This window comes from Danio rerio, chromosome 17, assembly GCF_052040795.2.
Source record: "Danio rerio strain M-AB ecotype USA chromosome 17, GRCz13ab, whole genome shotgun sequence".
NCBI lineage: Eukaryota > Metazoa > Chordata > Actinopteri > Cypriniformes > Danionidae > Danio > Danio rerio.
Window position 1 is genome coordinate 40524781 of NC_141037.1, and position 27755 is coordinate 40552535.

At 34.9% G+C, this 27755-nt stretch overlaps 1 protein-coding gene across 10 annotated transcripts in view; it reads right to left on the reverse strand.

Moving 5' to 3' along the window:
- The window catches only part of slc24a4a (solute carrier family 24 member 4a), a 104726-nt gene extending 80032 nt beyond the window's left edge, over positions 1-24694 (reverse strand). For 5 of the 10 annotated variants that reach the window (XM_087288998.1, XM_087288996.1, XM_087288995.1 and 2 more), the window contains exons 1-2: positions 24496-24694; positions 23975-24374 (exon numbers count right to left, since the gene is read on the reverse strand). In XM_087288998.1, coding sequence (XP_087145124.1) covers positions 23975-24152 — 178 coding nt within the window. In that variant the 5' untranslated portion in view covers positions 24153-24374; positions 24496-24694. 10 annotated transcript variants of the gene reach the window in all.
- Between the last annotated feature and the right edge of the window lie 3061 nt (positions 24695-27755).

A 27755-nucleotide genomic window follows, 5' to 3' on the forward strand; every position in this document is an offset into this window, starting at 1 on the left:
ATAATGAAATTGAACAAATTATTTTCATTGTAATATTTAACAGCAGTGATCAGGCAACAGTTAAGCAGGGTGGACGAACAGCAGTGAGCTTGTTAAGTGGTAAGTCTAAGATAAGCTAAGTTAGCTATAGCTATTCATGGGGTTTTCCTTTTACAGCATTGATGTTGTAATGTAATGAACTGTGTTTATATATAATACTGTATATAAATACTAACATGTGTTTGCTTAATTTTTCAGATTAATGAAGAAAATGTTCACAGTATTTTCCCACTGAAGAGGAGTGGTTTATTCAGGCAGATATTTGATAAAGAGAATGGGTGCCAAACAGCAGGTATTATTAATAATGTTATTTGTGTATTATTATTATTATTAGGCAATATTACTAATTTCTACACTTTTTTTGCATCAGACCTCACATTAAATCAAGGAGGAGATGACAGATGTCGTCCTCTATTGCTGGTCTATCTCTATGAATGAGTGCAATGTAAGTGTCTCAAACTGTTTTAGATATTAATGGTCTTCAGAAAACTGCATTTTATATTTTTGCATGTTTACAAAAAATATATATATAGCTCAAGCACTACATTGTTGAATGCACTATTCCTTGTATAAACATGGCTTGTTTTTATAAATTTATATCTATGTACACTAGTATACATTTTAAAAAGACCCTGTCCATTATAAGTCAAAATACTTGTGCACTTGTGTCAGTCAGTAAGGTCTACTCAAACATTTTGAAGAATTACTGTTCACAGAGATACAAAGAAAAGGTTTGTTTCCTTAAAATATTTCCTTAATGTGTTTTAGTAAACCTTAAACATTTGAAATGTACAACTGCACAATTTCATAATAATAAACTTAATGTTTATTTTACAGTGTGGGATTGCACAGAGAATTGCTGTCTGCCAGAGGAATGACCAACCATGAGGACTTCTGCCTTGTCTTGGAGGATGAGTAAGTCATGACTCATGGCTAACTTAGAAAATCTAGAATTGCTGAACTGGAGTTATACAAGTATTCCCCAAATTAAAATCACTTACAAAGAAACATATATTTCTGACACAAATTCACTGCTACAAGCTTTTGGGGAAATTTTACTGCATTGATTGATTGATTGTGTTGCTAATATTTGAGATGCAGCTTTTATACTGGTTTTATATGTTATGCAATACACACATTTTGTCAGATTTTGTCTAAAATGTGAATATTCCTACAAAAGAAAGTTGACAGAACATTTTTTTCTATGGCATGGATAAAGGAATTTTTATCAGAGATTAACATTGCTGTAAACTTTATATAGATTTGTTTAACATATTGTACCTTTTTTTTTTTTTAATCGGTGGAACGTGTAATAAAATGATATTTGGCAAAAATGTATTGTGTATGTATTTCATTGTACATTATATATTTTACATTTTATGAATGAGTAAATTTCATTAATAAATTTAAGTAAATGGTGATTTATTTGCATATATTATAAAAGCACATTCTGCTAATAATATTAAATTCAACATCTATCACTCATAAAAACTAGTAATTTTTACATGATTCATTCAAGTGGTTTTTGTTAAAAAAAAAAATAGATATGAGTAAATGGTGGTGGATTTGCTTAAACTATAAAAGCACATTCCGCTAATAATATTAAAATCTTCATCTATCACTCAAAAAATTTTGTATTTTTCACATGATTCATTCAAGTGGTTTTTGCTTAAAAAAAAATCAAGTTAAAAATTTACTTAAAAATAATACGTGCAATAGTGTTACCACTATTTTTTTTTGTAAATAGCACGTAAGATTTTTTACAGTGTAATATTGAATAATTATACCACATGGTAGGTCATGTCATAATTTGTGTTTTATGAATAATAACCTGACTGTGTCTTGTTTTTTAGTCTCTACCATCGAAGTGCACTACAGCTTTGCCTGCAGACTAAGCAGACCATAGTGCTGAGTAGGGTTGTAACAATATACCGGTATGACGGTCTACCACGATTTGAACGTGCACGATTATCTTACCATGAACAATTGCATATCAACGGTTTTAACCCTTAAAAACCGAGACAGCCGCCCGCGGCTAAAAATAAGTATTGCTCTTAAATGTTTAATAACTTTTGATCCGCTGATCCGATTCATACAATTCAAAGATTGACATAAAGAAGAGAATCTCAGCTTTCCAGTGCTGTATCACATAACATTCGCGGACTTTCAGAGGCTGTCCGGAATCAGTGCGGTTACGTCATCAAAATTTGATAACGCTGATTTGACAAAGAAACGCTCGTCACTGTGTCTCCGGACAAACCAGACATGATACATTGATGCATGGTCCCTCCTCCATGCCCAGATTGGTTCAAACTCGCTATATCACAACCAATAAGCATAGGTTTCGCTTTTGTTTGTGGACCAACAGTGAGCTTTTTTGAACAACACGGAATGAGAGATAGGCATTTCTGCGCGGCTAAATAAAACGCAAAAAAAAAAAGTTTTGCATGAAATAATTCTCATACTAAGTACTTTTGCATCCACAGCAGCACAGAAACATGACAAAACAGTGACACAGCAAAGACGAACTGCTGCTCTTGCTGTTTTCAAAAGACGCAAATGAAGGTGCAGCTGTTTGTCTGCATTGCAGACAACCATATCCAAATCCATATCCACAGACAACCATATCCATGCTGGCACATGAAACCTAAGGATGTTCCATATTGAATCTAGTTTCGTTATGTAACTATTTATAGTATAGTAAATATTTATATCTATTTTTTACTGAGGATTTGCACCATGTTTATTTGGACTTTATTTGGACTTTGACACATTATTTATTATTTTCTTATTTTTTTATTTGTTCATTGTAAGTGGTGTTGCTTATAGTAACTAAAAATATATTATTTGGAAAAAGTCAAATTTGCTTCACTGTTCTATTATTTTGTAACATTTGTAACATACCGTATACCGTGAAACCGTCAAACCGTGGTATTGTTTTAGACAATTATCATACCGTAAAAAATTCATACCGTTACAACCCTAGTGCTGAGTGGATGGGAGTAAAGATGCCAAACTTTAATTAAAACTATTATTGGAGTTTTAAATTGATTCTCATTTGTTAAACTCTAGAATGTGGTTCAAATGTATACATGTATACAATATATTAAATTAGAGGGGATTAGATGACACGCCTCAATATTAGGATGAGTGGTGTCTGAGATAAGTGGAGTCAGATCGCTAAATAAATAAGCCATTTTAAATAACCGTATACCGGTGACTGCAAAAGACATGGTAATAAGACTGAAATTATATTTAGAGGTATCAGAAACTGCAAGAGAAGAATGAGGGTGAGGTTACAATTGATTATAGAGATATGGGAGAGCAGGTGAATAAAAATATATCTGCTAGTCATGATTGACAGCTATAGTGAATGGATGGAGGAGTGGCCAGCAAGCAAAGAGGACAGTCAGACAGTGATGAAGTGTTTAATGAAAGACGATCTAGAAACAAATAGATGTTAAGTAAGAATTAGATTGGATAACGATAAACACTGAAATAATGAATATTTTAAATTGCAGCAAGTAATGGGCTGGAAGCATGAATTTAGGGATGGTGTAAGACTAATAATTACAGGGAAAGGTAAAGAAAATTGATAAAAATGTAAACACAATTGGCAAAATTCTGTGCACAGACCAAACTGAATTGGATAAAAATCATATTGAGGGGTATTAGTTTGTTATGGAACAAGACAATGGAATTAATGACTTTTGAATTGTTTACAGGACTGCAGTGTTCGGGACCTGGTGCAGCTTTGATGTGCAGTGGATCTCTTATGTAGAGATTATATAATGACAAATTAACAACTTTATCCCCGATTTTTCTAAACAGGTCGCTGAAGGTGTGAAGCTTGCCGGATTAACTTGACAGTCAACATAGGGGTGTAAAAACAGCCTGGAGCTAGGCCCAGGCCGAAAGGGGGATAAAACACAAAAAGGGGATATCTGATATCTAATTGGAGTGTGTTAGCATGTATTGGTGTGGGAGCTGAACACGCTGCAACACCAATGCATGAGGCCAACTGTATATTAGATACAGGCCAACACAAAAAGGGGAACCGAAAACCACATTAAATTCTAAAATAGAAAGAGAAAATAAGACTTACTTAAGATTTACTAGCAAATGACAATCTGACAGAAAGTGTGTGATTAAGTGTGTATGGACGTTTCCCATAGATGGGTTGCGGCTGGAAGGGCATCTGCTGTGTAAAACATATGCTGGATAAGTTGGCGATTCCTTCCACTGTGGCGACCCCAGATTAATAAAGGGACTAAGCCTTAAAGAGAATTAATGTATGAATGAATTGGACAAAGTAGATTGGAGAAAATTTAGGAAAAATAAAATAAAACAAACGTTTTTGAATCATAAAACACGTTTTTGAATTTTATTTTTATTCTTTTATTTGACACATTATTTTTTTTTATCTTTTATGGGAAGACTTTTTTTGTTTTTTATTATCTTTAATTTTAAGAAAATATGCTTTTATCTTTTATTTTAATACCTATCTAATGCTTTTTTATCTTATTTTAAGACATTTGTATGTTTTTACATAATCTTTTATTTTAAGACATTCAATGTTTTTTTTTAAATCTTTTATTTTAAGATGCTTTTTGAATCTTTTATTTTAAGACATATTTAAGATTATTTTTATTTTAAACACACCATTATGAGTTTAAGATTCTTTTATTTGAACACATTTTTGAAGATTATTTTATTTTAAGCCATTGTTGTTTTTGAACCTTTTATTTAAAGAGATTCTTAAGATTTTTATTTTATTTTAATCACATTGTTGTGTTTTTGATTTTCCCATTTTAAGACATTTAGAGAAAAAAAAAGAATCTAGTTTAAATATGTTTGAATTTTGGTTTTAATCATTTGGTGACGAGTTTGAGTTGTTAGTTTAATAACATTGTTACGATTGAGTTCTGAATCTTTTATTTTATTTTAATAATTGTTGAGTTGAATCCTACTTTGAAGCTGTTGATTTTTTATCCTAAATCTCAATTGTAATTTTTGTGCTATAATGAATTTAAAATGTTGAAATTCAGTTTGAACTATTCAAGGGGATTATAATTTTGTATTAGTGAATTTCTAATTCCAATCACAATTGTTTTCACAAGTGTTGATCTTTGATCTTAATTATATAGTGGGATTTTTAGTTGGAGCATGTCTTTATGGGAATGGATGACCTTCTGATCAGATTTTTATTTTTACATGTTGAAGTTTTAAATTTGTGTTTACATTTTTATTATTTTCATTCTAATTTTAATTCTAGTGTTATTGGGGAAGAGAAAAATCAATAAACAAACAACCCCACCTTTATTGATAAAGTGTATAAGAATGGAAAATTTTAATTATGGGATAATTGGAAGTTAATAAGAGTGTTGGGAGTAATAAGCCTGAATATAGCAAGTATAAATCTTATTAAAAGAAGATATCGGAGTGACTTCAAGAGGGAAGAGACTGCACCACCGAAGAGGAGAACCAAGAGTGTGGAAATTATAAACTGAATCCAGAAAAGTTAAAGAAATTGAGTTAAAGGGTGTTATAGGCATCATCTAACATAATGAATGAGCACTATGATGTTAACGATTATTTTAAATAAGAGGTAAAACAAAGATTTAGGCAAAGGCCTGCAGTAATGACAGTTAAAAATGTGTGGGGATTTGATTATCTGTTTTTGGTTTTGTCTGCTCCAGAGAGGAGCAGAAAAGGGGGAAATTGTTGTAAAATAGGAGTCATTTTTTTAAATTATTTTTGTCTCTTTTTCTTTTAATCAAACAATTATTTGTATTGGTCATGTAAGGGTCATATATTAACTGAACTTTTAATGTTGTGGGTGAGTGCTGTGCATATTAATTAGCATTTTTGCAGAAGTAGATAGATGCGGGTCCAAAATTAAATTCAGCTCTGCAGAAACTTCCTGTCTGAAGAGAGGTGTTAAAACTGAACACAGAACGCAGAAAGTTGTATGCTTTTTTTGTTGTGCAGAGAATTCGTAGAAAAAGAGGAAGTATGTCTGGGGTGTGGCCAATGGAGGACTGACCAATGACTGACAAATGACGTTACACCAAAACTCCACCTGTTAATATCAGTTGTGTATATATGCTAGAGTCAGGAAATGTATGTTAGTTGCGAACCTCCTGAATGTAATTCTTGTATTGCATTGGGGTAAAGTAACCCAGAGCTCTGTCATCGAATTATTCATTTTATCTAATAAATTACTAATAATTTTGGCATTGAGGAAAACACTCTCCAGACCTTTTTTCTTGAACACGCATGGAATTGGCTAGATATTCCAACAGGATGCAGTTCAACAGATGATTCATCAGAAATGCCACTTTTCCAAATGATCAACTAGAAGTCAAGTTATTATTTGTTGCTCTTACAACTGGGATTGACGACAAGACTTTTGTAAGGTAGTGTAGTTTCTCTAAAACACCCCAGATATTAAATGCGAGTAATGAGAAGTCTGTAGTTAAAGTGTGTTTAAATGGTGTTAATTGTGTTTGAACTGGTTTTAAGAATAGCACATTTTGCATTGCTTGAGGAACTGGCCAGAGGGCTAGAAAGCATATGTGGTTTGACAGAAGTTGTATGAAAAGCCAGTACAGAGATGGTTTGGGCATATTTTATCCAAACAAACCACCTTGTCATTTAGAACACTCCGAATTTACTAACATTACATCAAGATTTTTAAAAAATAACAAAAAAAATTACCCACACTCACACAATCCACTCATGGATTCTAATGATCCAATCACATTGCAGCAACTCAATGCATGAGACGATCTGCTGCAGTTCGAGCAGAACATCAGAATGAGGATGAAAGGTGATTAAAGTGACTTTAAACATGGCATGGTTGTTGGTGCCAGCTAGTCTGGTCTGAGTATTTCAGAAACTGCTGATCTACTGGGAACCATCTTTAGGGTTTACAGAGAAGCGAGCAGCAATTCTGTGGGCGCAAAAGCCTTGTTGATGCCAGAGGTCAGAGGAGAACGGCCAGACTGGTTTGAGCTGATAGAAAGGCAACAGTAACTCAAATAACCACTCGTTACAACAGAGATATGCGGAAGAGCATCTCTGAACACAACACGTTACAGCAGCAAAAGACCACACCAGGTGCCACTCCTGTCAGCTAAGAACAGAAAATTGAGGCTACAATTTGCACAGGCTCACCAAAATTGGACCATAGAAAATTTAAAAAATGTTGACTGGTCTGATTTCTACTGCGACAATTGGATGGTAAAGTCAGAATTTGGCGTCAACAACATGAAAGCATGGATCTATCCTGTCTTGTATCAATGATTCAGGCTGCTGGTGGCGGTGCAGTGGTGTGGAGGACGCCATCTTGGCACACTTTTGGCCCAATAGTACCAACTGAGCATTGTGTAAACACCACAGACTACCTAAGTATTGTTGTTTACCATGTCAATCCCTTTATGACCACAGTGTACCCATCTGCTGATGGCTACTTCCAGCAGGATAATGCGCTGTGTCATAAAGAGTGAATCATCTCAGACTGGTTTCTTGAACATGACAATGAGTTCACTGTTCTGAAATGGCATCCAAAGTCACCAGATCTCAATCCAACAGAGCACCTTTGCAATGTGGTGGAACAGGAGATTCGCATCATCGATGTGCAGCTGATAAATCTACAGCAAGTGTGTGATGCTATCATGTCAATATGGACCAAAATCTCTGAGGACTATTTCCAGCCCCTGGTTGAATTTTTTATTTATTTACTTTATTTATTTATACAGGGACAATGTAAAACATGACATGTTGTGCCAGAGTTAGCTATAAAGCTAATTTACATCTGTAGTCCCTGGGCAGGAAGTAACAAATTTAACACTTATAACAAATACAATATACACTTACAGTACAATAAATACAATACATCATTGTCAATAAAATGAAATCAAATCAGTGGCTGCATATTTGATTTTGTTTTAGCCAGATTTTAAGAACAGTTTTAAAATTATTAAATGTGCTGCTCTCTCTGATATACACTGGTATTTTATTCCATCTTTCTGCTGCTTTAACTAAAAAAACTGATTGTCCAAAAGCAGTTCTCTTAAGTTTAACTGAACAATCACCTCTAACAGATGACCTAGTCTGTCTTATATTGTCCTTGCCGAGAATCACACATTGTTTGAGGGGTGGTGGTGCAAGACCATAAAATATTTTATACATTAAACACACATCAGCATAAAATAAGAAATTGTCAAACGTTAGTAATTTTTGTTGTGCAATACAGTTGCAATGATGATAGCTCCTTGGCTTTTTAGATAAAATTTTAACAGTTTGTTTATATATAACATACAATGGTTTTAATGTTGTAATGTTCGTATGCGACCAGCTTGTAGCACAATAAGATAAATGTGGTAAAATCATTGTATTCATAAAAAGTTTAGCAGCAGCCATAGGTAACTGATGCCTAATGTTTCTATAGACCCTCAGGCTTGCTATAGCACTTTTGGAAACCTTCTTAATGTGTTTTTTAAAATTTAAATTGGAGTCAATAATTATACCTAAATATTTAAAATGATCAACAATATTTATTACTTCTCCATTAACTAATATATCTGAGCAATGCTCCTCAATCAATGCCATAAAAGATTAAGGTAGTTCTGAAGACAAAAACGGGTCTAACCCGGTACTAGTAAGGTGTACCTAATAAAGTGGCTGCGATAAAAATTTATCTTTGCATGCACGTATAAAATGCTTTTTATTATTTGCAAAACGATAATTTCATTCTGAGATTGAATTATCCCCATACAGTGCACTTCTACTAGCCATTTCTGATTCTATTAATGCTCCGTGAAGTACATTAGAAATAGCCAGACAAAGTGAAAAAAACACACACTCACTAAAATGTACTGCAGCAAAACCTGTCAAAATATTCCAACTGCTCCTAAATCAAGAACAGAATGACCCACTTACAGCTTATGAGAAGCGGAGGGAAAAAAAAGAGCTCGTAAAGTTGTATAACGAAGAGTCACAGAAGGAGGACAGGATAATGAACTCGGCAGACGTAAAAGTTCATTAAGCAGCATTTTCTGCCCACTCCAGCTCTCGGTGGAGGACGATGAGAAGGTGCAAGAGGAACGAGATTCGGGAAGCTGGCCCGTGTTAGGTGTGAGGTTCTGTAATCACAGCGTGAGTGCACACCAGATGGACTCCTGACAGGCTTATCAGATATGCCAGCATCCGCAGAGCCATTAAGCAGAAAGCACATATTCAGCATCCTCATCATTACAATATCATGTGCAGGTAATCCCTTAAGCCGCTTGTAATTTTGGCATAATTAAACTCAACTGCACCCACCAGTATTGCTCAGCCAGACGGCAATGCTGTACACTTAGGAGACGACGAGAGTAAAGTGGAAGAGCGTGATGCAAAATCCCCTGTAATGAGATAGTCATTTGTATTGGAGATGTGCTTGGAGAGCCTGTTTGATCTGTGCTTGGTTTAGAAAGGTCTTTGGAAAACAAACATGTACTTTAAAAAAAGCTACAGTATAAATATGGTAACCTCTATAAGAGTAAGGGGTTAATAACTGTAATATACAGTTACATACAGTTGAAATACACCTCTGAAATCTGATCCGGTACCTCATTTTATCAATCCTCCTCCTCAACCGCCCTTCTCCCCTGTCTGCTCTTCACTTTCACTTTCTTCAGCGACTCCCCAACCCTCTTCGCTTTCATCCACGGCAGCCCTCCGCCATCCCCCCCACTCTTCAATTTTGCAGCAAATTAAGTGTATGGCCATACACAATAAATGTGCTATATAAACGAAGAGTTCAGATGCAAAAACCTTTAAATGCCGTCTAGAATTTTCTTCTACAAGAGCATTTTTCTCTGCCTATTATGTTTATGTTCTGTTATTTATTGTTTAAATCTATGAAAATATTCTATTCTTTGCCGTAAAACTGAAAATAATAAATCAAGACACAGGAGGCTGAGAAAAATACTAATTTTCGAGGTTTTTACAATACACATTACCTGCTTACTATTAATTAATAATAAAAAAAAATAAAACTGCTTTTATTCTAGCCAAATTAAAACAAATAAGAAATTTTCCAGAAGAAAAAAAATATTATAACACTGTGAAAAATCCCTTGCTTTGTTAAACATCATTAGGGAAGAAAAAAAAGAGGGCTAATTTACTGTATATTACTTGAACTGTACTGTTTATGGTGAATAGCCATTCATTGACTCATAGAATTACCTGCATGGAACTTCTCTTTATGACTTTTTTTTTTCAAAAAGGTATGTTTATTGGAGTTTTAGGTTATATCTAATTTTGACTATTATGTTTACTCTAATTGATCTAATTTTATGCAGTTGTGTGAATGACACTGAACACTTTCTATTAGTATGCTTCTCTGCATGTGGGAAAAGTTATTTGTGATGAGCATTTGTACTGTATGACTTATCCTCACATGCTTATAGTTGCATCATGTGTTTGTCTGTTTAACAAAGGTTTGATTTGTTGTATTAGTACTTCAAAACATTGGATTATAAGACTTTAAACTGAATAATACATTTTCTACCAGTAAAATTCTGACAACCACAGCTTTTTACTGTCAATTTAACAAGTTTTTAGTGTACAATTCACAGCAGTTAATTTGCAGCTTAACTTACCACTAATTCTATAAATCTAAAAATCTTACTCTAAATTCTATATATATTTTTTTTAATGATGTGGTTTACAGCTCATGACAGCAAGTGACGAGAATGAACAAAGGTCACATTTGCAGTTAAAATGCTGTTCTCACAATTTACCAATTTCAGTACAACTCTGACATCTTGATTGAAACATCAGGACCATCACTAGCTGTGCCAAAAGAAAAAAGTCAATGCAGCATGTGTTTTTGCTAAGAATAATTTATAAGAATAATTTGCAATATTGAAGTTTAACAGTAAAATATTAAAGGGCACCTATGGTAAAAAAATCTACTTTTCAAGCTGTTTGGACAGACATGTGTGTAAGTATAGTGTATAGACTGTCATATTGGGGTGATATAAACACACCCTGTCCTTTTTTTTTTTTTTCAATTTAACAACATAAAAACGGTGGACCAATTGGAGCCTTTTTCAAAGTGACCGCAACTCGACATAGGAGTGCGGTCCCCCCGCCCACCAATATTAATTGACAGGCACGTCATCAAATCCTCAGTTTGTCGATGCATGTCCGCCATTTTCAGCGAGAGTCAAAGCGAAATCGCTAAAGGAACACCTTTGCTCTATTTTTAGATGTGAGGCTTATTGGGCTCAACACAAGATCAATATTCTCCACATTATCACTCTAATTGGAATTATTGGTTGTATCTTTAGGTAGGTTTGCAAACATGTGTGCTTTTCATTGCGTCTACCTTAAACTTCAGCCGTTTGCATTTCTCATGTTCACAGAAGCTCCCTGTAATCTTAACTAGGTGCAGATGGAAAAGTGCAAGCTCGTTGCATAACAAACTTGCCTGCAGGTCGCACACCAGAAGCGCCGCTCTGCGTCGTATCGGTGTACAAGCTCTTCACTTTTAACTAGCACACAGTTTTCTGTAAAACTATACAAAGACACAAATGATTTTGTGCTCTCTGCTTGGTCTGTGTTCTAGTCGTACATGTACGGCTGAATGCTGTTCCTCTCACTCCTGCTCAGTCTCACAGTCTGTTGTCAAACAGAGAGCGGGTGAGCTCTTGGCTCCGCCCCCTTGTTACATTGGATGGGAAGCCGAAACTAATTTTCATATATATATGTATATGAATATGTATATGTAAACATCTACATCAATTATGAGTCCTTTTAATTTCCATAACAGTATGTAAATTTTATGGAAAAGGTTAATATGAGAGCAAGTCAATTTTATTTTTTGTGGTGAACTATTGAATTTACAAACTGCCATGAAATGTACAGCAACCAGCTAAACTCATTATCTGTGTGAGACTGCCTGGAACTGATTTCATTTGCTGTGTCCTCTATCTATAGGATGCTTTTCATCTCCATACTTACATTTACACATGGGATTGCTATATCCTCCATCCATCTTACAGATGTGATTTGCAATCCAATTCATAAAAACTGCTTTCCCACAAATTCCCTCTTCACCTTCTTTCGCAGCACTCTTATGGAGAGATAAAAAAAAAACTGTCTCTTTCAATATTAGACAGTCTGCCAGCTAATGATCAACGTGGGACGCAGGGCTCTGCACAAAACTAGTTTCATGTAATGAATTCATGGTTTTTCCAAACTTGCATTACCTTATTTCTTACTAATGATGTACACATACGTTGGTTTAATATTCATGCTTTTCACCCTGACCTGCTCATCAGAAGGTCATCAGAATTCAAAATATTTCCTAAAAACTAACCTTGACCTTATAATTTGATCAAAATGTCACATCTAGACCTTAAGAAAAAAAACAAAAAACTTTTGTTTCAATTTGTTTCAATATGGCAAAGCTCATATTTATCTGCTTGCTTTTTAGTGAAAAGCCTAAATCTAATCCAATCTTACAGTCAACAACTGATTCACAGAACCAAGATCTAACTTTATTTTTTTGATAACCTATTATATGCCATAGAACAAAAAAAGTTTACTTCACTTGATTAGTCATTAAATCTTAAATGTACCATATTTCTTTCAAATGATCAATTATTAATTATTAATAAATATTAGGTTTGTTTCAGAAAATCTCTGAATGCCAATGTGGTATATGTACTCAAAGAAAGAACCAACACTGGCTCTTGGTTGAGTTATGATTATCTAGTAGTAAACAATTCTGTTCAATTCAATAACACGATGCATTAATGATGCCTTTAGTCCACAATTTAAAACTTTACTTCACAAGAATACAATTGTGTCTTTTTATACAAGCAGTCAGATATATAAACTGAAGCTTTCGTTTTACCTGCTCAAAGAAAGTACAAGCACAGAAGAGAAAAAGAGCAATTAGAACAAACACAAAAAAATAAATAATAAATGTGCAAAAAACAAAGTACTGAAATAAAAAAGTGAGATAGTAGTTCCTGCTTTTTGAGTGTTTTTGAGTGAGTATAATTGGCTATTGTATTCATGTGATCAACAGAAATGACAGTGAGTGGCCCTAATGATCATTAGAAGACATGCCTTTATTAATAGGGAATGAAATTGGGGGTTACACTGTACAGTGCTCAGCATAAACGGATAAATATTAGCCCATTTTTTCAAGATTCCCATCCATTTTTCAGTGAATATGGGTAATAAATTGTGGTGCATTTGAACAAATGTTTATTAAAAAGAATACCTCTCAACAATACAGGGCTCAAAACTAACATTTTTGCAACCATTTTCTGAAAAGCTGTCTGGGAGTTAAAAGTTCAGAGACAAACTGATGCAAGCGCAAAATGTTCAGCTTTTGGTATCTGGCTGAAACAAGTTCACAAAGTCTAAATTGATTTGATTGTAAATGTCAAAAGTCTGGACAAATTTGTTATAACAAAACTTGATTTTAATATACATACACATACTTTATTTTAATCAATTCCTCTTGATTTGTAGAGGAACTTTTACAATGTAGATTGTGTCAAAGCAGCTTCACATACACGATTATATTGAATTAAAACAGTGTAGTTCAGATTTAAAGTTTAAGTTCAGTTCAGTTTAGATTAGTTCAGTTTAGGTCAGTTCAGTTCAATGTGTTTTATTATTCACTGCTGAGAGTCCAAACACTAAAGAGTAATCCATCGATACGCAGCTCTACAAGTCCCGAACTATGCAAGCCATTGGCGACAGCGGCCAATGGGCGAATTGGTTAATTAGATTTTTAAAATCTATTTAAAAAATACATTAATAGCAAGTGTAAAAGTGGCAAAATGATAAATGACAATTTAATTGTCAGCAATTTTTCATCGTAGCATTTCCACATCAGAAATCCAATCCAGAAATCTTCTTCCAGAAATCTTATTGCAAATCAAACAGAACAGCTTTGTGCTGTACTGAACAAAAATTAATCCACGCTTCTTGGTCCAATAATCTCAAATTTTCTGTTCTGGAAAATTACATCCTAACCAATTCAAAAACTTTTTGTTGTCAAGTGTTGTCCAATCGCAAATGTCATACACTGACAGTCATGACAACAGCGTTTTGCGGGAAAACGGCTTTGGTTTAATTTCGGACAACTGACAAAATTTTAATTAAATTTTTTTCCCCCAAGTAGCGATTTCACACATTTAATACTTTACACACAACTAGTGTTCTTGAAATATAAAACGGGCTTAACAGTCTTGTGAAAAGGTTCCATCGCAACTTTAATTTTGTGATTTATAGTAGTACATTTGAAGTTCAAAATTGTTTTTCAAAAAAAACAAGAAAGTTTGTTGTTAGATAACTTTATTATACCTCTGAATAAATGTTTTGATCGACTTCAAATGTTGACTACTTCACATAATATATGTTGATATCGATTTCATTTGATTCATCATGCAGCCCCTCCCTACCTGCTTTGCCTTCATTGGCTGTGTATCAAAGTCCCTTTAAGGCAGGGGTGTAAAACTCGGTCCTGGAGGGCTGGTGTCCTGCATAGTTTAGCTCCAACGTCCTTCAATACTCATGCCTGGAAGTTTCTAGTATACTATTATTAATTGGGGTTGGAACTAAAATATGGAGGACACCGGCCTTTCAGGACTGAGCTTGGACACCCTTGCTTTAAGGCAAGTAATTTCACACAGTTATTATCTTTGTAACGCTTCCAAAGCATTTTGCTCAGGCATTCTGTCTGATGGGAAAACATCAAATTTTCTAAAACTGTTTGCCAAGCTCACGATTACATTACATATTTGGAAATTAAACAAAAACGGTCTCATGAGTTTTGTTTCTAAACATTTGCTGCGCTAATGCGCATGCACACGCGCACTCAAAAGTACGAGATCAAAACACCAATCTCATTTATGGCCGTCCTATACATTATCATCCTCTGAATAATGATTGTCAGATCGCACTGGTCTTCTAAAGCAATTCACAAGATGGTCTTGAGGTATATATCCTGCAGAAATGAAAGTGACTCTTTGTTTACAAGTTTGTGGGTGTTTGAGTAGTCATCTGATGTGCTTTTGTTTTCAAGTGCAGTTGGTTCATTTAAGTGTACAGATTTCAAGCTTTATGTGGATATATTTCTTAATTCTGTGAAGCAAGTATTCGCTGAGATTCCAGTGCACTTGTGGATCACCAAAAAAAAAAAAAAAAAACATCGTAAAAACACACAGTCTGAGCTGCTTTCCCAGAGAAATGTCAGTCGATAACGATCGATGATTGGCTCCTGTACTAGTAGGCGGGCTTCAGTTGCCATATTGACATCCACTTGACACATTAAAAACTATACGAGTGACGTGTTGTGTATTCTATAGCCTTTGCTCTGTATACCCAGCATGAATAAGTGATTAAACAAGTGTTAAAGTGTGAGTATGAACTGCTCTTTTGTCCATAATTTTAAAGGACAGCGTAAAGTTAGAGATGGTACAGGTGCACTACCGATACAGACTAGCTGCTGCTCGCTCTCTAACACAAAGCAGTCCCTCATGTTCACACTCCTCTCACACTCTCATTCAGGCTGCTTAAAGCTGTTTTTATGGTGTTACGGCCCACCACACTTTATTTATCAAGAGGCTCATCTCACAGTTAATGCTGAAACTCACGTGCTTCAGGTTTTTATCAGTTAAAAGAATCCAGCGCAAGATGCAGCAGAAACTCATTACTTACACATAGGCATGAGATGATAACTGGTTTCAAGGATTACTGTGGTTTGCAGTAGGTTTTAAAACCACCAGAATTTCCGGTTATGCCACTCCTACGATATGTACAGTTTATTTTTTTTACATGTTTTCTGTGAATATTTAATTTAATTATTTTTAGGGCAACAGTAGCTCCAGCAGAAATGGACCCTCCACATCAAAAGCTACTGTTCCAAAATATGTTAAACATTTCTTACAAATAAAAATGTGTTCAATAGGGGAAAAATGTGTTATTTTTACCCAGACATTTAAATAAACATTTTAAAGCAGTAACCACAATACCGTGACACCGTGAGTTTTTTATCCAAGGTTATCATACTGTCACAATCCTAATTTGCATGTGTGCGTCTCTCTCTCTGCATAAATGCTGAGTTGTCTACATGTTCTTGCAGTTCAGTAGGCTAAATGGCCTACATGACAAATAATATTGAATTATCTGTCTTTTAAAATATAATTCAACAGTTGTTCAGGAACTAAGAGCAGCCTATTGTTTTAATCAACATTATTCAACGAAAAAGACAAAAGTCACTGTTGTAAAAGCACTGTTTTTTTATCTGCAAAATTGTTCTGTTGCATTTATCTGTGTTATTGGTTGTAATTTGCTTGCTGATTATTGACTGTTTAACTTTTTTGATAAATGTATGTACCTTTATATACAGTATATGTTTTAATAGTGGTTTATTTAATACCAACGTTAGAATTAAGAAATTTCTTAGAATGCTACAATATTAGTTTCAGCACTACACGGTTTAAAATAGGGCTGCACAATATATCGTTTGAGCATTGATTTCGCAATGGCTGCATCTCAATATGCATTCTTCAGCATTCTTGTGTCATGTTTTGGTGTAACGTCATCATCAACTGCAGAGTTCAGGGGTCCGTTCTTCGTACGTGGATTACTCAATTAGCTGGATTTGGATTTTGACGATTTGACACGATCCAGGATCATTTCGTTCTTCAAAGTTGATACGAGAGTTGTTGTCATAGCAACAGTTCTGTTAGGTCAAACCTGATCGGGAGCAGGTTCAAGTCATATAAACAGGATTAGATCGGCTCAGTTCAAGCAAAGATAATACAGAAAGTATGTTCCCAATTCTGATATTTTCTTACAGTAGTAGTTATATACACTTGGGAAAATGGTACATATTTTTAACTATATATATATATATATATATAAAGTTATAGTCATTAATAAAATAAATTAAGTTATACATATTAATAAAACGTATGTAATCTGCACCCTCGAAATGAAAGTACAAAGACTGCCACCTGGTGTTGCAAAGAGAAAACTTATTGATATGAACTTTTTAGATCGCTTTAGTACAAATTGTGTATAATAGAAATCCACAATATGTGACTTTTTTTAAAGCAATAATACATTTATGCAGTCATAAACATGTTTTGACAGTTAATATGCCGGTGATTTGATGCTTCACAAAAGTTGCAGACGCCTTTACCAATATGAAAACGCTTTTGTAAACAACCAGTTATTCTTTACACCGATTAAAAAACAGCTACTATAATAAAGAAAATCTTTTCTAAATGTAAAACTAAATACATTGATTTGCATTGAAATACATGATGAATACTCTTGACACATGAAAGTGTAAAGCCTGCAGCTTACAACAAATGTGTAAAGTTATTGATTGTCATATTTAACAAGCCGTTTACTGCTAATTTTATGTAATTTTCCTCACATGGATAATTGAATATTAATCAGATGATGTCATTAAGCTGCTGTGCCGTCAGCCAATCGTTGAATTGCTGATCATGATTTCGAGGATCGATAGATCTGTCCATCACAACACACGCAGCGATCTCAGATCAGTTTATCCAGACATTCTAATCTAATTCACGAACTCGTTTGAAGAACCAAATTAGCGAGAGATCAGTTATCAAGATTAAAAGATCCTGGATCTGCCAAATAATCTTAGATCATTTAAGCGAGGTACGAAGAACGGACCCCAGTTCTGAAACTCAAGACCGCAAGAACATGTGATGCGTGAAAGTTTCCGAAGACATTCTTGAGCGCAAAACTTACTCGAGAAGTTCCAGAAGTCATTGTGACTAAAAAGGAGGTGGGAAGTGAAGCATTTTATATAGATTGGTTATTAACGTTCAAAGATATAACTCATTTATCTCAGGAGTTTCCCTAAATGAGACAGTGAAAGTAAACATGGACATGAAAATTTGAATAAGCCTTAAGTAAGTATTTTAAAAACACATTTAGGGTGTTTATTTGCTGAAATTCGTTTTAAAATTGTATTGTGCAAAGTATGTTTGTAAGGTCTTTATGCATAGTGAAAAGGGGGAAAACAATTAATCATTGTATGAATGTAACATTTAAATAATTTTCCATTACATGTGTGAAGGTCATGTGACCATCAGGAAGACCCAGGGAGGAATGCAGCATCTCATTTCTTATAGAACGCGTTCTGTTCTCGCTGTCTCCCGAGTACTTTCTTCCTTGGTGAGACCGGAATCTACAAGAACGCGATCCCGTTCTCTGCATTCTTGGAATTGAGAAGCAGCCAACGTGTGTGTCTGCAATAGTCACATCGCAAGATATGCAATGTTGAGTTGGGATTATAGATGACACTGAACCACAGGTCAAAACAAATGAGACATGTGGAGACTTTGCACAATTTAAGCATAATGGCATGAAAGTTAATCTTGTGCATGTGTTTTAAGACCTGTGACTATGTAAGCATTTTAAGAACATAAAGATGTTTAATAAAGATTCATTTTATTGAACAATTTATATGATGAAGACTATGCATTTTTAATTTACATTTGATTATTCAATTTCTGTAACTGAATACTCTTAGAATCTCCCCAGAAAACCATAAACCCCTGTTTATTTCACTTCAATATTTGCTCCATTGTAGAGCAGCATGCTATTGTAAACATCAGACATTTGCAATATTTCGTTTTTCTGCTATGTATATTGCGATATGAAGACAATTCACCAGATGGCCTAAATAGCTCTATTTAGAAAGAAAATCATTCATTCGGATGGATTAGAGTGATTTTCGAACAGTGTGAATCCTGTTTAAATAAAAACAAACAAATTGCGAGCAAAAATAATTACAATAGAGCAAAAAAAAAAATTGTAATAAGATAGTAATAAAACAGTGCTTTATGGTTTTCCGGGGAGTCAAACAGTATTCAGGTATAAAATTTGAATTAGGAAATTAAATGAAAATAACTGTATAGTCTTCATTGTATTAATGCAGTACAATAAATTCTCTTACGAATGTAAATAAATTTACAAATATATTTTTTCTGTGCCCGAATGCTTTAAACTCTTGAAATCCCTTTAAAACAGATGCAAATGATAAAGTTTCACTCTGCTATGGTTATACTTTGCTGTGAATCCACAAATCTCATGTTTATATTGTGCAACCCTACACCATTGTTTTTATAGCTGTATTTTGTTTATTACACTGTATGCGTGTAATAATATTCACTCCCCTATAAAATCATTACAAATAATTCAAAGTCTTTGCAAAAAGAGTTAAGTAATCTGGTGAAATTACATTGCTATTTATTATGTATGCATTGCAACATAAATTGCAGGGGGAAAAAAGGAAAAGAAAAGGGGAAAAAAATAAATCGCAATGTCAAATTTTTCCAACATCGTGCAGCCTTCAAAACAATGAAATCAACAACAAAAAATTGTGAGAGAGACCAAATTGTATCTCCTTTTTTGCCTGTAGTACTTTTTTTTTTTCCAAGAGTGGTAATCATTTTCTTCACATCTACAATAAGAGATTTGCCACATATTAGAGATGCTGTACATTTCTGGCAACTTTTCCCATTTTCTTTCTTAATCTTTGCGCGATATAAAGACTTGACAAACAGAAAAGGCTTTACTTACAGCCAGTTATTTTATTAAGCTTCATGTTCTGAGAGAAAATGTTAATGACAACAACAGACCACTCTAGAACTATTAAAGAAGATGAGAAGTAAAAAGTCTGAGCAATTCCAGCGTTATCTGCATGACATTTCCAGTAAAAATATATATTTTTAAAATTATATTATATTATGTTATATTATATTATATTATGTTATATTATATTATATTATATTATATTATATTATATTATATTATATTATATTATATTATATTATATTATATTATATTATATTATATTATTTTCCAGAGGTGGATAAGGAGTTTCCCCCAAAATGTGTATTAAGCGTGTAAGTGCGTTGAGTGTCCAGAAAAGCGCTATATAAAAGGAATAATAATAATAATAATAATAATAATAATAATAATAATAATAATAATAATAATAATAATAATAAAACATCCAAAGCAACTAAAAATATATCATGGGATATGTATATATATATGGGTTTAATTTATATATGTATATAATGTATAAGTTAATGTTAATATATATCTATAAACAGGGAAATAGGGAAATAAACATGCATTATGAGTACAGTATGCCAGTTCACATTATACAACATACTTTGTAAAAATTCTAAGAATTAAACTGCACAGCGCAAAACAAAAAAAAAACAAAAAAAAAATGCTAATCAAAAGTTCTACATTCATGAGGACAAAGCTTTGTTAATGATGTGACATCTCTAAGTTATGGCTGTGACAGACGTTAAATTAGCACTTTTGGTCATTGGTTAATAAAATATTATTGTTTGAAAGAATTAATAGACATTGTTTTGTATTTTACAGTAATATAAACTACAAGCCTACAAAAACAACTTAGAAAGGGTTCCACTATTTTGGTAAAAAAAAAAAAAAATAAAATCTTTATTTTTTCGTAACAAGGTTGACATTTGCACCGAATGGTGAGTTAAGTGGCTAATTCGTATAAATTCATACAAGTTCAGTCATAAAAAGATAAAACGATTTTAAAAAGGAGACGTGGCACCCAATCCCGCCCCTAAACCCAACCGTCATTGGATGAGGAGCAAGTTGTACTAAATTGTGTGAATGAGATCGTACAAATTCAAATGAATTAGCCACTAATGTTACAAATTGCCAGGAGATTGTGTTGGAATTGCTCATATACCATAAACTACACCTTTGAAAACCCTGTATTCAGTTGATCATGATAAGGTACCAATTGGCACAACTGTAAACACCAAAGCTTTTTTTTTTCACATGAAAGTGTTTATGCTACTAGTTGGAAAGAATGTTAAACATTGGTCTCCTGAAATCTTGCTGAATTTATAAGACAACTTAAAATTTGTCGAAACCTTCATACAATGCAAAAGCCCATAAACAGCATGTACAGTAAAGTGCATCAATCATCACAGTAAACAAATAAATTAATGCGATTTTCATGAAATCAAGCAACATTTAAATTAAAGGCACATGGCACCAATTCAATTAAAGTCTCGTGAGGGCACTTTCACAACAAACAAAGGTGTATGTTTGATGACGCCATCAACGAGTGTGGAATCATGGGAGTTGTGGTCTTCATTTGGGAAATCATGTTCATGGAGCTGAAAGTATTCAAAACTTATTATCATGGTAATATGAAGCAAAGTAAAGCTGAAAGCCATTGAAGTGAAACGAGACCACTGAAGCAATTGCTGATGAGAGACTGACGCGGAATGAAAGCAGTGGAGCTTTAATTATGGCACAGTCCAACGCTTCTGGTTCTTCTAGTCATGATACCATGGGAAAGAACCAAGGAGTTTTATCATACTTAATATATATTAAGGTTCTGTTATAATACTGCTCTGTGCAGTCTAATAAAACACACAACATATTAAAGTGTCTTTGGCATTTCCCTGTTTTTTATAAATCAAAGAATGAATGACGTTGTTGGCATGACGACAAAGGACACGGTCCATGTCACTAGTAAAAACAAAGACTATAGAATACACAAGACGTGTCACCTGTATTGACCTTGATTCTTCAATGTGGAAGAGCGTTCCTTTTCCCAATTGTTTAACATTTACATTTGCAATTGTCAGTTGCCTATGGGAAAAATTACTAGGAATAATATACTGCATATAATTAGCAAACCACTTGCTTTACAAACAAGTGTTTGCATGACTATACAGACAAAGTAGAGCTATAAGAAAATATCAGCTTGCAACATCAAGCAGCGCAACAAGCTGTTTTTAACGTCTAAAAATTAAATGGAAGTGAATGAGCCTGGAAGTCTCGAGACAGAAAGATTTAAATGGCTGTACCCGCTCATATGCAAATAATAAGGTGAATAGTTTTGAATGTGGAAATGTGTAACAGTCAACATGGCGAATGAAGCACTGCCTTCTAGTACAGCAGCCAATCAGCAACTGCTAGCCTGATGAATCTCTGGTAAAGGGGCTTAGACCATCCATGAGTTTCTGCAGATTTTATGTGATTTGAATGCTTAGAAACGGAACTTATGAGACAGTTGTTGTTTAATGTAATTGGTGATTCCCAATATGAAATTTGATCACAAGCTTGACAGGCAATTTTGGAGAATTTTATGTTTCCCCATTCAGACAGAACGCCCGAACATTCTGCCAGAGAGGAGTTTCAAAGATGGCCGCCGAGTGAAATTACCTGCCTTGAAGGAACTTTGGTTAAAAGTGCTGCCACAAAAGCAAAGCACCAAAATGGAGACGTCAGCATATAACGGTCATTCTACTTTCACTGAATCTTTTAATTTTGTTACCAAAAACAAAATACAGAGACCCACTTGCGTCTATCTGCCGCAAAAAAACATCAACAAAAAAAAAAAAAACAGAAAGCAATTACAAATATTTAGAACATGGGTGTCCAAACTCAGTCCTGGAGGGCCAGTGTCCTGCAGATTTTAGCTCCAACCTGCCTCAACACACCAGCAAGGATGTTTCTAGAAAGCCAAGTAAGAGCTTGATTAGCTAGGTGTGTCTGATTCAGGTTGGAACTAAACTTTGCAGGATTCCAGCACTCCAGGACTGAGTTTGGACATTCCTGATTTAGAACATCATGCGATGTCTGCAGACGTTGTCGAGACAAGCAGACATTATCACTGTGTTCGCAGTGGGTCATTCCCGCCTGTCGTCAAGGTATCCGTTTGTTAAGTGTGACGTCACGCGAAGCGGCTTCCGGGTCCAAGCACTCTATTCAACTGAATGGGGAGACTCATGAAATGGTAATAATAAACGTTTACAAAGCGATTTAAGGCTTTCGAAAATCACGATCGCAGTATATATGTCCATGCCTAATATCCAATGGCCAGAAAGTGATTATTTTTATAAAATTAACTTTAATGGGTGATAGGAATAAAACGTGATCATAATGAATGATTTCTCCACTCAAATGAGTGGGGGCTTGGACCCGGAAACAGTATACATACGTCACAAACACATCACCACTTAACAAGCGGATAGGTGATACATACACAGACGAATGAACATTATGAAAACTAAGTGTACTGTACAGTTGGCGGTTACCTTCCGTTACTTGGTACGATTGAAATTCAAAACAGAAGTTAACCGTACCAGAGTTCGCACAAACCATACCCTAGACCACCTCTTTCAGGGTAACTTGGGTAAGGTTCACAGGTGAGCAACTGAGTTCAAAAGACAGCGTTAACTCTGACGTCAAACGAACGCGACTGCGGATCAAAAGTGCTAGTGTGAAAGTACCCTAAGAAATTATGACATGAGTTTCCACCCCTCAAAATCCAAACCCGCCTAAACGTTTGACTCTGTCTCTATTGGTATGATTCAAACTCACACAGCATAAATTATCAGCTAGCCCTTGAAAGCAATTAAAGCAACCATTCTTATATATTTAAGTGTTTATAATCTATATCAAAACAGGCTATCTGTGCTGATCACATATTTTGGGAATTAGTATATTCATCGCGATACCGATCAACGATAACGTTACAACTGCTGAACATAACGTTACAGTACAACGTGTAACCATGCCAACAGCCAAAATAATAACGGACGATGTAAAAATGCCGCCAATCCACCTCATGTGAATCCCAAAATAAAGGATGATCGCATTGCTAACAGTATCCTCCATCCACATCCTCACCGTGAATAATTAAACATCCGACGTCCCAAAAAAGGACGAGTGTCTCTATACAGCTGCCGCGTAACGGCGCATTATCCACACACTACACAACAATAATGACACGCATAACTGGCGACATTTACCTTCACCCAAACACCAATAAACACTTTCCACTCACCTGTTTTGGTAAGCAGCGCCGACATAGACCACGCCACGAACAAGACGCTGCAGATGAAGCACACCTGCACCAACAGCATCTCTCGCCTTTTGCGAACTTTAAAAATCTTGGTGATCATGCTCTTTTTCGATATGCCGCAGCTTTTCTCCAGCTCCTCGCTTGCCTGTAGCTGGATCATTTTCTCCCTTCCGAGTCGAAGCCACACACAGATGGCAGGGACCACGGGAAAATCAGGCTCGGGATCGGGATGAAGTGCTTCTCAAGTCCAGCTCTGGCGCGCGGATCCCGTGTGAAGCAGTGGAGCGCGCGGCGTGCAAGTGCATGTGTGAGCTTCAGTCCCAGGTGCGTCCACGCGCTCGCTCTGCCGTTCAACTATTAAAGCAACCGTAAGAATTGTGTCCTGTTGCGAGAGAGAGAGGGAGAGAGAAAAAACTGCCGATTATAATCAGCTGAAATTAATCACTGGATATGTTTACGGTTTTCTGGTGATGATTCTGGTGACATTCTTTTTTCAAACATACACTTGACGTTTTGTTATTGTGAAATGTATAAACAACAGCCCCAGTCGGTAATTAAATGTCTTTAGGATCCATGCTGTTCATTATCCGTACTCTCAAGTTGAGGTTTTTCATCTCCCTCTCATGCAGCTGCTGTACTTCTACATGTGAGGGACTGTTACGCGCGTTCACGTGATGCTGGTGACGTAGTCTCACCGAGCCTACTACACTCACTAGACTAGACTACTATAATCCTGGGGAAAGGCATGGCTTCTCACAGGCATGTTGTGGAGGCTTTTTATAATAAAGAGGATGAAGGTCATTTTGGAATGTGAGGTTTTATTTCTCGCTAGTTGTTATACATTCAGAAATGGTTTTGTTTGGAAATGTTTTGTTCTGTGATTTTTGTGTCAGTGGGTCATTTTTGTCTTTGGTTGTCCTTTTTAGATGGGAATATTAACACACTTGCCTTATTTATATGATTTTTGTACTGTTCAAATGTTTAAAATCAGATATGGGTGCGTTAAATTGACCAAATTAACTGCAAAAGCAATAACTCAGATTATTATTAAAATATTTCAATTTTGAATAAATGCTGTTTATATTAAAATTTTGAATCATCAGTGCTTAAATATAATTTCCACCAAATAAATATTAAGGAGCAAAACTGATTTCAACATTAATATCTTAATAGTAAATCTATCTTGAGCACATTGACTGTAAAATCTGACAAGTTCATTCATTTTCTTTTTTTGCTTTGTCCCTTTATTAATCTGGGGTCGCCACAGCGGAATGAACCGCAAACTTATCCTACATATGTTTTACACAGCTGATGATCTTCCAGATGCAACCCATCGCTGGGAAACATCCATACACACTCATTTACACACATAGCATACCCAATTCACCTATACAGCATCTTTGGACTATGGGGCAAACCGGAGCACCTCGATGAAAACCCACGTGAACACGGGGAGAACATGCCAAGTCCTCACAGACACACCAACTGGCCCTGCAGGCGGTCGAACCAGCGACCTTCTTGCTTAATCGAAGTGTTTAACCAATTTAAAATGTGAATCCAGTAATATGAATAATTATAAAAATATATATATTGAGTCAAATACACTTATTTTATAGTCTTGTTATAGTCAATCAAAACCAGAAGCAACTTAAACATTTCAAGTTCAGTTATCAAATCTGTTTGTGTTTTGTTATAATTAAGTCCAACATCTAGCAACTCAAAACTCATTTGTTGACTAAAGTCAAAATAATCAAGTGAGTTTTTCGAAAATGTATTCCTTTGAGTTCAGTCAACTTAAACCAAGAATGTTAAACTCAATTCCTGGAGGGCCGCAACCCTACACAGTTTAGTTCCAACCTTGCTCCAACACACCAAAGCTTCAAGTTTTTTCAAGTTTACTGTGGTGCGAAGTTCAGGCTTGGTGAACTCTGACCTGCGAAATCGCATCACTTGACTGCATGAGAACAATCGAGGATCAAAACATGACATCACTGGACAGAAATTTAAAACATGGAACTATTTCTCGCTTTTAAAAATGTCTTATAATCTTGTTTAATCCCACCCCTTTTCGCAGTGCCGCACGACAGAATATCGCATGCTCAAACTCTAATGTGACCGCAGCTTCACCTGTAGGTTTCAAACAAGCCTGAAGGACTTAATTAGTTTGATCAGGTGTGTTTAATTAGGGTTGGAACTAAGCTGTGCAGGGCTGCGGCCCACCAGGAATTGAGTTTGAAACCATTAAACCATTGAAAGCAATCGGTTAACCATTTGAGAAGCTAGTTTGGACTAAATTACATCTACCTGAACATAAAATATTTGAAGATAAAGCAAAAATTAACACTAACATAACCAAAAATGTAATTGTAAGGTAAATTTTCGGTATTTTAAGCAAAAATTATTTACATAAACATCTTGTTATTTTTTAATTATATAATATTGTGTTTTATATTTTTCTTGAATATATCTGTTACGCTGAATGATGAAGAAAAATTATTTTAGTTTTTTAAATTGTATTTTTGTTTTACAAATGTTATTTTAAACATTGACACTAATATTTAATGTGTTTTATTCCTTCATTTTCCTTCAGCTCAGTCCCTTTTTTATCAGGGGGTGCCACAGTGGAGTGAGCCCGCCAACTATTTGAGCATGTTTTACACAGCGAATGCCCTTCTAGCCACATCCCAGTACTGGGAAACACCCATACACTCTCACATTCACACACACACACACATACACACACACACACACACACACACACACACACACACACACACACACACACACACACACACACACATACACACATACTCACATACACACACACACACTCATACACTACGGCCAATTTAGTTAATCCAATAAATTCCTCGTATATGCGAACATACCTGGCTATAAAGCTCTTTCTGATTCAGATTCTGATTCCAATTCACTGTTGTTGGACTGTGGTAGAAACCGAAGCACCATGGAAACAGATGAGAACATGAGGAAAACATGCAAACTCCACACAGAATGCCAACAGAGCCAGCCAGGACTCTGTGTCATTCTTGCTGTGATGCGACAGTGCTAACCATTAAGCCACCGTGCCCCCCTAATGTTTTTAATGTTTATAAATGTAGTTTATAAAGTTGCGCTGAATTTTATTTATGCAAATCTATGTTTCAATATTTTACCCATAACAAACATGTCACAAACATCAACACTTATGTTTTGAATATTATATAAACAACAAGTCAATCATTTGCTTTTTGCTTCAAATTGCCCTGTTAAAAATGATGGGTTGTGGTAAATTAATCCTTGGTGAGTCACTTTGACAGACTTAGGTAGAAAGCAGCTTACATGGTGACGAATGGCTGAGCAACATTTTTTCCAGGCTTTTTCATGGGTTCTTATTGTGCGAGCCTCTACAATGACAAAATCAGTGGTTCATAAACTCAGTAATGCAGTGACCACAGGATGCAATGTTTGTACTTTGTGCAGCACTTTTTCGCCTGTTGCATTACTGTAATGGAATTAGAAATGTCAGATCAAGGTCAGTTCCACAATGCAATAGGAATATTCTATATAACACAAAACTTTTTCTATTTATTTTTCAGCCAGTCACAAAAAGAAATCTGATATAAAAACGAGCAATTTCAAGATCAGAGTGCTTTGAACAGAATCAACTCTGAGAAAAGCAAAGTGTTTTTTATAAGTTTTACATTTTTCAATATTTACACTTTTTTTAATTATTACTTAAAAAAAAACAATTAGGGCATATAAA